At 41.0% G+C, this 12299-nt stretch overlaps 1 protein-coding gene across 1 annotated transcript in view; it reads left to right on the plus strand.

Moving 5' to 3' along the window:
- LOC115164040 (whirlin-like) overlaps positions 1 to 12299 on the plus strand; it is a 103107-nt gene that overhangs the window by 70274 nt on the left and 20534 nt on the right. The window contains exon 5 of the mRNA XM_029716170.1: positions 8992 to 9028. Coding sequence (XP_029572030.1) covers positions 8992 to 9028 — 37 coding nt within the window. The remainder of the gene's footprint in view (positions 1 to 8991; positions 9029 to 12299) is intronic.

Genomic DNA, 12299 nt, shown 5'->3' on the forward strand with positions numbered 1-12299 from the left:
TTGAAATGTACAGCGACAGAATTCAGAACATGGGCCGTTGTTACAGTATTCGCCCTGTACACCAAGTCAGAAATGTAGGATTAATAAAGGGGGTATATAAGCAGACAATGCAAGTTCTTACAATATTCGATGGTGACATTTATCTAAAACAGGCTATAGGCTACATGTGCACCACCAACAGCTAACAGCTTACTAAACAACATACATTTAGTATTAATTTTTTTTAGCTACAGTATACATATCTTCCTGGCATATTACATCATTTATGCAGCAGCATACAAGACATTTTTGGACTCACCTTGTTGTGTTGTGTTCACTTCAACAGGAAGGTGGCGGGCGGTCATCAAATTCTGGCATTCTCTGGATTTATGGTGCTTTCAAGACAACTGAGAACTCTGAAAAAAACAAGGTTGAATCATGATGTCAGTGAGCTCTAATCATGATGTCAGTGAGCTCTAGAAAGAGGCCCGAGTTCCTGACTTGGAATTTTGAATTAGATGACCATTCAAAACATATTTTCCCAGTCGGAGCTCGTTTTTTCTCAGAGTTCCCAGTTGTCTTGAACTCACTGAAGTCTGAGATTTTCCAGTTCCGAGTTTCCAAGTCAGGAACTCGGGCCTCGTTTTAGAAGTCATGCTCAATTGACAGCATGGCCAATGTTTAATATTTATCCTTTTGAGCTTGGAAAAGAGACCCTTAAACCCAGACATGGACCACATACCCACTCCACTGAATAGCAGGCTAGTGATTGCTTTGCAATGCTTGCAGTTAGCCACTGATTCCTTCCAAACCACTCATTGTTGAATTTGTGATTTCCAACTTGTTGTGTAATGTTTATGTCCAATGGCCGATGAGCACCATTACGTTTTATCTATATTTTCTCTTCATAATTTCTCTTCATATAACACCTTCCCAATAAATCCATTATTTATTTTAGACAGGTCTAAAGAAGCATGATATGAAGAAAATGTAGTCTATGTCAGAGGAAAAGAATATCATACTCTGAGTTGTCCTTGTGTTTGGTCCTGATGTGGCAATGCCAAATGGCTGTGGGCTAATTCTAAGATTTGCTTAGAATTCCTTGGCATTGTTTTATATTATTTTATAGTATGAAGAGTACACTTTAATCATTTTCTCCAAATTATTTGATGGAGTGCGCACATGCGGCTATGCTGTGTTGAGTAGTTAACAAATAAATACATACTCCTATCCTTAATTTAGAGTTATTAATGCAACTTTAGTTGTCCTACAAACGTTGGGCTATATGTTTTGATTTTTAATACATTGTAAGGCTGCATGATGAGACTAATGATGATTTGAAAAAAGTCGCTTGAAAGGCATGAGCTGTGCTTTGTTTTTTGCTCAGGCTGTACACACTTCAATCGTCTCTCATTCACAATTTGACAAGCACTTGATAATGCCTCGAATTTAACGGCGGCATCCCCTTTGTGGCCGTAATGCAACCTAAAAAGATCCTTGCCTTTTGTGGCCCGGAGTGCTGCGTTGTGCTCTTCTCCCTGATTGCTGTGCGATCAGAAGCGCCTCTCCCATTCACATGGCTCTCAATCACGTGATCGGGTTTTCTCACAGGCTACAGGTGAATACAGACACATTGGGGACGCAACTGAGCATGTCCTTGTCCAATTCCGAGGTGCATATTGAAGATATTGGAAGAACTGTCCACATTTACTTTTCGTCAGCCAACAAGATGAGTAGGCCTAGCGAACAGCAAAAGCACTAGCCTATGTCAATCTACTATCCCCCATAGTACAAAAGTCGACCTATTCTATTGTGTGCAAGAAATAAATATTGCAAACATAGTCTGGGACAGTTGTGGGGTGCAATGGATCCCAAATTAATACTATCACTAGCATCAAAAAACATGTTTTATAAAATGTGGCTGACGCAACAGATCAGAATGTTTAGCTTAAAATGTTGCTAAACTATTAGGCTGTTTCTTCACATTATAAGTGCAGCAATGCGCACATGGCAGTAGGCTATGAAAACACCACTATCAAAAATGACCGTGAATGCAATTATGCATGTAATGCATTTATTATTAAGGTGCATTTATATGGTGAAAGTTATCTTCCCCAAACTTGAAACTCACGCCCTGCTTATGTATGCCAGTTAGGCTCTCAACCCCTTGTAAAGAGGATTAATGTGCTTAATTTTAAGAAGCCACTTTAGTAGTGATACAAACCTTATCAAATATATAGGCCTATGGGCTACATGAGGTGTGCGACCATGATTAGCCTCTTACATCTAGATGTTCCGCTAGCGGAACACCGCTCCAATATCCAAAAACGTCCATTTTTCAAACATATGACTATTTTACACCATTTTAAAGACAAGACTCTCCTTTATCTAACCACATTGTCCGATTTCAAGAAGGCTTTACAACGAAAGCAAAACATTAGATTATGTCAGGAGAGTACCCAGCCAGAAATAATCACACACCCATTTTTCAAGCTAGCATATAATGTCACAAAAACCAAAACCACAGCTAAATGCAGCACTAACCTTTGATGATCTTCATCAGATGACACTCCTATGACATTATGTTATACAATACATGCATGTTTTGTTCAATCAAGTTCATATTTATATCAAAAACCAGCTTTTTACATTAGCATGTGACGTTCAGAACTAGCATACCCACCGAAACTTCCGGTGAATTTACTAAATTACTCACGATAAACGTTCACAAAAAACATAACAATTATTTTAAGAATTATAGATACAGAACTCCTTTATGCAATCGCTATGTCAGATTTTAAAATAGCTTTTCGGTGAAAGCACATTTTGCAATATTCTGAGTAGATAGCCCGGCCATCATGGCTAGCTATTTTGACACCCACCAAGTTTGGCACTCACCAAACTCAGATTTACTATAAGAAAAATTGGATTACCTTTGCTGTTCTTCGTCAGAATGCACTCCCAGGCCTTCTACTTTACACCCAAAGTTGTTTTGGTTCCAAATAATCCATAGTTATATCCAAATAGCGGCGTTTTGTTCTTGCGTTCAAGACACTATCCGAAGGGTGACGCGCCGGTGCGTATCGTGACAAAAAAACCCCGAAATATTCCATTACCGTACTTCGAAGCATGTCAAACGCTGTTTAAAATCAATTTTTATGCGATTTTTCTCGTAAAATAGCGATAATATTCCGACCAGGAGATGTTGTTTTCGTTCAAAGACTGAAAATGTAAAATGGACTCTAAATGTGCACGTGCGCACCCGTTTCATTGTTCTCAGATCGACCACTATCCAAATGCGCTACTGTTTTTCGCCCAGGGACTGCAGAGTCATCATTCCCCGTTCTGGCGCCTTCTGAGAGCCTATGGGAGCCTTAGAAAATGTCACGTTACAGCAGAGATCCTCTGTTTTCCATAAAAAGGCTATAGACGGCCAGGAAATGGTCAGAGGGCACTTCCTGTATAGAATCTTCTCAGGTTTTGGCCTGCCATATGAGTTCTGTTATACTCACAGACATTATTCAAACAGTTTTAGAAACTTTAGGGTGTTTTCTATCCAAATCAAATTATATGCATATTCTAGTTTCTGGGCAGGAGTAATAACCAGATTAAATCGGGTACGTTTTTTTATCCGGCCGTGAAAATACTGCCCCCTATCCTAAACAGTTTAGAAAAAGTAGCGAAACAAAAATATTTTTTTAATGCTGAGCATCATTCACAAGTGATAGGCTAATATTGTCACCCATTGGACTATTCTTGATTGAATCTTGTCTTTACATATTCTAAATAATATCTGTGTGAAATTTGTTTTGATTTAGAATGGACCATGATCATGCACCTGTCTCAAAAACAGGAGCAGCGAGAAAAAATACATCTTATTCACAGTTGAAGTTGGACGTTTACATACACTTTAGCCAAATACATTTCAACTCAGTTTTTCACAATTCCTGACATTGAATCTTAGTAAAAATTCCCTGTCTTAAGTCAGTTAGGATCACCACTTTATTTTAAGAATGTGAAATGTCAGAATAATAGTTGAGAGAATGATTTATTTCAGCTTTTATTTATTTCATCACATTCCCAGTGGGTCAGAAGTTTATATACACTCAATTCATATTTGGTAGCATTGCCATTAAATTGTTTCACTTGGGTCAAACGTTTTGGGTAGCCTTCCACAAGCTTCCCACAATAAGTTGGGTGAATTTTGGCCCATTCCTCCTGACAGAGCTAGTGTAACTGAGTCAGGTTTGTAGGCCTCCTTGCTTGCACACACTTTTTCAGTTCTGCCCACAAATGTTCTATAGGATTGAAGTCAGGGCTTTGTGATGGCCACTCCAATACCTTGACTTTGTTGTCCTTAAGCCATTTTTCCACAACTTTGGAAGTATGCTTGGGGTCATTGTCCATTTGGAAGACCCATTTGCGACCAAGCTTTAACTTCCCGACTGATGTCTTGAGATGTTGCTTCAATATATCCACATAATTTCCTTTCCTCACGATGCCATCTATTTTGTGAAGTGCACCAGTCCCTCCTGTAGCAAAGCACCCCCATAACATGATGCTGCCACCCCCGTGCTTCACGGTTGGGATGGTGTTCTTCGGCTTGCAAGCCTCCCCCTTTTTCCTCCAAACATAACGATGGTCATTATGGCCAAACAGTTCTATTTTTGTTTCATCAGACCAGAGGACATTTCTCCAAAAAGTATGATCTTTGTCCCCATGTGCAGTTGCAAACCGTAGTCTGGCTTTTTTGTAGCGGTTTTGGAGCAGTGGCTTCTTCCTTGCTGAGCAGCCTTTCAGGTTATGTCGATTTAGGACACGTTTTAATATGGATATAGATACTTTTCTACCTGTTTCCTCCAGCATGTTCACAAGGTCCTTTGCTGTTGTTCTGGGATTGATTTTCACTTTTCGCACCAAAGTACGTTCATCTCTATGAGACAGAATGCATCTCCTTTCTGAGCGGTATGATGGCTGCGTGGTCCCATGGTGTTTATACTTGCGTACTGTTGTTTGTACAGATGAACATGGTACCTTCAGGCATTTGGAAATTGCTCCCAAGGATGAACCAGACTTGTGGAGGTCTTGGCTGATTTCTTTTGATTTACCCATGATGTCAAGCAAAGAGGCACTGAGTTTGAAGGGGGGCCTTAAAATACATCCACAGGTACACCTCCAATTGACTCAAATGATGTCAATTAGCCTATCAGAAGCTTCTAAACACATGACATCATTTTCCGGAATTTTCCAAGCTGTTTAAAGGCATAGTCAACTTATTGTATCTAAACTTCTGACCCACAGAATGTGTGATACAATGAATTATAAGTGAAATAATCTGTCTGTAAACAATTGTTGGAAAAATGACTTGTGTCATGCACAAAGTAGATGTCCTAACCGACTTGCCAAAACTATAGTTTGTTAACAAGAAATTTGTGGAGTGGTTGAAAAACGAGTTTTAATGACTCCAACCTAAGTGTATGTAAACTTCCGACTTCAACTGTATGCACTTAAATAGCGAATGGAAGATGATATTCCTGTGGTTCATTTTTGTGCCAGCCTGGTAGGCTATACTCCTGTTGTAAAGATAAACAATGTGCTTAATATTATTAAAGTTGAGAAATAAATATTGTAGGCCTAGTCTATAGAAAGCTGATGGGATCCTCCACTTTTTAGTAGAGGCCATCACTCTGTTTTCTCGCACAATTGCATAGCCTATAGAAATTTTGCGCAACATTAGCTCATGGGCTTTCATGACGTGTTTGATTAGATTTTCGATTACATTTACATTGATATCAGAGTGATTAGAGGGACAATAGAGTGTTGAGTAACAGGCAGTTAGCAAGTTTGGTAGGCTACTAATGACCATCAGCAGCATCAGAGCTTGGAGAAGCCTAATTACCAGAATTTGACTGCCTTCGTGACTCGTGATCACCAGTGTGGTGGAAATGCAGTCACCGCAATTGTGCCATTGCGCCAAACCGCCACAAGGGGGAGTTAGAACGCTGATTATGCTTTCGTTCCGGTCCTCAGAACGGGAGAAATGAGACCCTCCTCTCTTTCTCTCCCTTTACCTCCCTCCCAAACACAACACAACATTACTTAATGCTTTTTACAGAGATCATGGACCGCTCTTATCAGAAAATGATCCGCAACAGCGCAGCTCCCTACATCTGACTCACTGGGGAAGTGGTCAGATGACGCAGATGCTAAGCTAAAGGACTGTTTGCTATTACAGACTGTAATATGTTCCGGGATTCTTCCGATGGCATTGAGGAGTACACCACATCAGTCACTGGCTTCGTCAATAAATGCATCGATGACGTCGTCCGGACAGTGACCACACGTACTGTGTCGTACAGCAGGCCAGCCACCAGGGGGAGACTAGTCGAGGCCTGGTGACAGACGGAGTATACATGACGAGGCGATGGCTCCATCTGCTGGACGTGCCAGGTCTCGACGGGCTCTCCAGCCAGGACTAATTGGGGCTGATTGGGAGCTGGTGAGTAATCAAGGGCTGATTGCTCAACAGCTGTGCAAGGCCCATAAAGCTGCCAGAAGGGCAGCACACGAGAGAATGGGGGGGGAAGAAAGGACTCCCGTATAGTTGGGGACGGTTACAAAGGGAACAGGACTGAGTGCAGTTGCGATCCCGACAGGATACAGCAAGACCCGGAGCCCAGAAGACGGTGTCCCGGAGAGAGTCTCAAAGGGTAGACCAATCCTTTTTGTTTTTAATTTATTATTTCAATAAACACCCTTGAAACCGAGTTCATCCTACTCTGTCCGTGTCTGATCTGTGTAAACATCTTGACCAAACCCCTGGTCTACCGCAGTACATACCCCAACCAGAAGCCATGGATGAACAATCATACAGGCAAAGTGTCAATACAGGACAAAGGTTGAATCCAACTACACCGGCTTCCGATGCTTGTCGGATGTGGCAGGGCTTAAGAAGTTTAAACTGCCTTTAAATCATTGTTTTTGTAACCAGTCGACAGCCAGTGAAAAATGCGCTCTTGCAACATATGCATAGTGGGTATCCCAGCCTATGGAATAAAAGTGGGGCTTTTATTGATCAATCTAATTCATGCTGATAAAACCAACACTTTTGATAGACTTAAAGGTGCAATCTGTAGTTGCTACATCCATTTTTGGACTTATAAATTATATATTTTAATGTAAAGATCTAATTTCATTGTATTATTCTATGTAGTATAAAGCGATGGGTTAGAAGAAGCCTACTGTACATAACCAACCCATAAAATGAAATTTAACATCCATATATGGCCAGCTATGTAAGCTTTAACATTGATTTATCCTGCAATAGATGTTGTTCAATTGGTAACATATATTTTTGTGTTCTTCTAATGCCTTTTAAGGGGAAAGTAATCTAAAAGTAACTGAATGTAATCAAATTACGTTACTGAGTTTGGGTAATCCAAAAGTTCAGTTACTGATTACAATTTTGGACAGGTAACTACTACCTTTAACAGAATACATTTAGAAAGTAACCTACCCAACACAGGGAACAAGTATGGTCCACCACCCAAAGAACATCCAGCCAACGTCACACAACTGTAGGAAGCATTGGAGTCAACATTGGCCAGCATCCCTGCTTTCAACACCTTGTAGAGTCCATGCCCCGATGAATTGAGGCTCTTTTGAAAGTGTTCCCAATGTTTTGTACACTGTATAAGGATTATATATTGAACAAAAATGTAACATGCAACAAATTCAAAGATTTTACTGAGTAACAGTTCATTTAAAGAAATCAGTCAATTGAAATAAATTAATTAGGCCCTAATCTATGGATTTCACATGACTGGGAGTACAGATATGCAACTGTTGGTCACAGATACCTTAAAAAAATGGCCTCACAACAGGCCTCAGGATCTTGTCATGGAAACTCTGCATTAAAATTTCCATCGATAAAATGCATTTGTGTTTTTGTTGTCCGTAGCTTATGCCTGCCCATATTATAACCCCGCCGCCACCATGGGGAACTTTATTCACAACGTTGACATCAGCAAACCGCTCGCCCACACAATGCCATACACGTTGTCAGCCAAATTCTCTAAAATAACGTTGGAGGTAGCTTATGGTAGAGTAATGAACATTAAATTCTCTGGCAACAGTACTGGTGGACATTCCTGCCAATTGCATGCTCACTCAAAACTTGAGACATCTGTGACATTGTATTGTGTGACAGAACTACACATTTTAGAGTGGCCGTTTATTGTCCCAAGCACAAGGTGCACCTGTGTAATAATCATACTGTTTAATCAGCTTATTGATATGCCACACCTGTCAGGTGGATGTATAATCTAGGCGAAGGAGAAATGCTCACTAATTTATGCACAAAATCTTAGATAAATAATATTTTTGTGCCTATGGAACATTTCTGGGATCTTTTATTTCAGCTCATGATACATGGCACCAACACTTTACATTTTGCGTTTATATTTTTGTTCAGTGTAATATTCCCCTGCCCTACCGTAATCAACACACACATATTTTACAGTAACAATAAAATGGAATATAACAGAATAAAATAGAAATTATATTTTTCCAGATGGCTAATGCTACCAGTACTCACGTGTGGCGCCGCCTTTATACTGGGAAAAAGTTTTTGGAAACAATTCTGAGAGTTATTTGCCAAAAATAGAATCATTAGAAACATTAGAATCTCCTCAATCAAAACGTCTTGCCTGTATGGAATTCTGAAAATGTATTTGAAAGTGATTTGGTCTACGCACGCAACTTTTAATTGAGGAACCACTGTATGTAGAGAATAGTGTGCCATTCGGGATGCATCTGTTGGCTTCCTTTTTCCTGAGGCACAGGGAGCGCTGCTGCCAGTTCTCTCCGGGCTGTTGTTGTTGCTGTTTTCATGTCATATTACATATTTCAAAGTCATTTGTGCTTGGTTGTTATATGTGCTATTGTAAAATGGGTTTTCTGTCAGTGGTTTATAATGTGAGCATCTTTAATGTTCTACTGTTTTTGCTGCAGGCCATCTTCAGCGCGGGCTACACCTGTATTAGGAAAGGTAAGTCAAATTCTACTACATACTTACAGTATATACTCCTATACTACTTGATGCTACTATATCGTCATTGATAAATAAACTTATATCCGAGTTCTTTTTGCTCCACATAACCCCAAATTAATGACATCAGAAGTGAAGAACACACGGACATCGCATACACACATTTATAATAGGTCTCTTAATTGAGGGGTCACCAGATTTGGCCACACTTAAGGCCTTTTAGACTGATAGTTCACTATCTTCAGATTACATTTTAATATTCTAGTACCTTTAACCTCACAGACAGCTGAGCACATCATACATGAACTACACAGTGTGTGTGTGTGTCCCAAATGGCAGTCTATTACCATATAGTGGGCTACCAGGGCTACCCGTGAGGGTTTGTTAAAGTCCCATAACTTGAGTCACAGCTCTTCAGGGTCGGATGCAATCTGCAATATTGATTTTCCAAATTGAACTTGCCGCAAAGTGCCTCTGGGCCCTGGTCAAAAGTATCGGGGGCCATTTGGGAAGCACGCTAAATCTTACAGTACCATTAAGGTACGAATCTATAGCTCAAAGTGGGAGTACTTAAAGTAAGACCAGGGCTATGTCCCAAAATGGCACCCTATTCCCTATATAGTGTACTAGATCCCTATGGGCTCTGGTCAAACGTAGTGCACTGTGTAGGGAATAGGGTGCTATATGGGATGCACCCCCAGTAGCAAATGCAGAAAACAGTAGGATTTGCTGGAAGAGAAGAAAGAGAGGCACTTTGCGGCTAGTTCGATTGAAAAATCAATACTGCAGATGGTATCTGACCATGAAGAGCAGTGACTCAAGTTATGGGACTTTAACAAACCATCACGGGTTAGTTACTGTATGTACGTATTGTGTTTTACCGTTTTACAGTTAAGAGTAGCTCACCCCTGCTTTTCTCTTCTATCTCTCTTTCTCTCGCTCACTCTTTCACTCTCTTTCGCTTGCTCTCTCTCCCTCTCTCTCTCTATTTCCTAGCAAGAGAGGCACTGAAGTGAAGAGGAAATTCAACAACTCTCCTTCATGTTCAGGCCTTCTTCACAGGCCAAAACGTGGTGGTTTTAACAATAAAGAAGCATTTTTATCAAGATCCACTGTCCTCCAAGAGTTGCTGAATTTCATCCTCACTTCATTCCTAACATCCATGACCTCATCCTTAGTTGGACATTCTGATCGATCCTGTCAAGGGACAGTGACAGCCGCCTGACAAGACGCCATCACCATGGCGACTCAAAGTCAGGTCTCTTCAATAAAAGAGAAAAGCGAGGGAAGAGTCCTTCGTTAGTCATCTTTAATTAAAGGGGAACACTGAGCTAATCTCATGGAGGAAATGCTGCATTCCGTATTCAACCATGACACATCACTGTCGTTGTCCCTAAAACCTCACGCTACTCGTGAGCATTCACTATCTATAAAGTTTAATACAGAGAAATGCAATGCAACAGATGACGTAGAATTACAGGTTATAGTAGTATGACTATTAGGGCAAGCAGTGTATTTATCAGCTGAGATATGTAGAGAGAGTTGATCCATTTCTTTGGAGACCCTGAGGTTCTCCTCCTAATGTTCTCCAGTTTGGGAATAGTCTCTTCTCACAGCCACTGTATGAGTGTGCAGACCGCCCTGAGTCTGGTGAGAGAAATATCAACTTGATGGTTGAGCAATTCTAGGTTCTGAAGCTTTCATTTGTATGATGGTTTACCTTCTACTGCTGTGAGTAGAGTGCTGTGTACCTGTGCTCCAGTTAGGCTCTCCTGAGGAGGCTTGCAGAGTGGTCCCATGGTGGTGATGAGAGGCAGGATTCAATGACAGACAGCCTAGACACTCAATCATACACACGAGCATGCATACACGAGCATGCATACACGGATGCACGGATGAGCAAACACGCATGTGCACCACACACACACTCAATCATCATGAACACGTTGAGACACAAAGGACCGCAATGGCACCACCAATGGTTTCACACACAATATAGACACGTGTGTGTGTGTGTGTGTGTGTGTGTGTGTGTGTGTGTGTGTGTGTGTGTGTGTGTGTGTGTGTGTGTGTGTGTGTGTGTGTGTGTGTGTGTGTGTGTGTGTGTGTGTGTGTGTGTGTGTGTGTGTGTGTGTGTGTGTGTGTGTGTGTGTGTGTCATTTACAGTGTCTAAGGTGAGTTCTGGCAGCCAGAGAGAGGTTAATGGCCCCTGTACCAATCTCACAGTCACACACACAGATACCATTCTCTCACAGTCACAACAGCAGGAGAACACCCTATGGTGCCGCCTGCCAAGAAGTGAGGACTCATGACCAACATCAATGCTACCTAACTCACAACAACCAGCTTTAGAAAAACACATTCACTTACTGTGAAATGATGCAGGTACTCAAACAAAAGCTCTGTCTTTCCTCCTTCTAACCTAGACCAACACATTCAAATCTACCGGTTCCTAAATGTGTCATCTAATCTTGCGATGGTTGCAGCTTTGTTTCCAAAGAGGGGACGTCTTTTATTTGGCCTGTTTCCTAAATTGCACCCTATTCCCTAAATAGTGCACTACCTTTGACCAGAGCCCATAGGGAATAGGGAGCCATTTATGACACATCCTCGTGTCCCTAATGCAGTCAGTCAGTCTGTCTTGCGGCTGTTAAAATGATACTCTAACCTGTATTAAATCAACATGCCCTCACCACCAATCTCCAATTACAAATCTCATTAGTTGCAGACCGCCAGAGGCACCCAGTTTGGACTCATTCCTGATGAATAGCTGTTTAATTTTAGCAATGTCCTTTGATGTGGATCTAATTGTAAGCATTCTAAGCAAATTTGTATGTTGGCTTTCTGTTTACAATGGAGCTCAATGGTGAGAGAGTGAGAGAAAGAAAGAGATAAACCGAGAGACAGATAGAGAGGCAGAGACCGAGACAGAGGGGACTCAAAAGAGCTATACTGTGCTTTATCACACTTTCTGTGATTGATTATGCTGAATGTGTTTTCTCCGCAGTTTTCCCTGTCCTTAGTCATACTCTAATGTTCACATCATCAACTCCTTTACACCTTTGTAGACCTTCAACTGTATCTCAAACACGATACGTAACCATAAAAGTGACTGCTCTTCCATTGTATGGATTTCATTGCAGAATATGGAAGCTCACGTAAACTCCACAGGGTTGTGTTACTTGGAATGCTACCGGGGTAAACTATGTAGGGTCACCTTGGGGAGAAATGAATGTCTTCATTGATTCCCAAATGGCACCCTATTCTCTGC

The sequence above is a fragment of the Salmo trutta genome, chromosome 27 (genome assembly GCF_901001165.1).
Source record: "Salmo trutta chromosome 27, fSalTru1.1, whole genome shotgun sequence".
NCBI lineage: Eukaryota > Metazoa > Chordata > Actinopteri > Salmoniformes > Salmonidae > Salmo > Salmo trutta.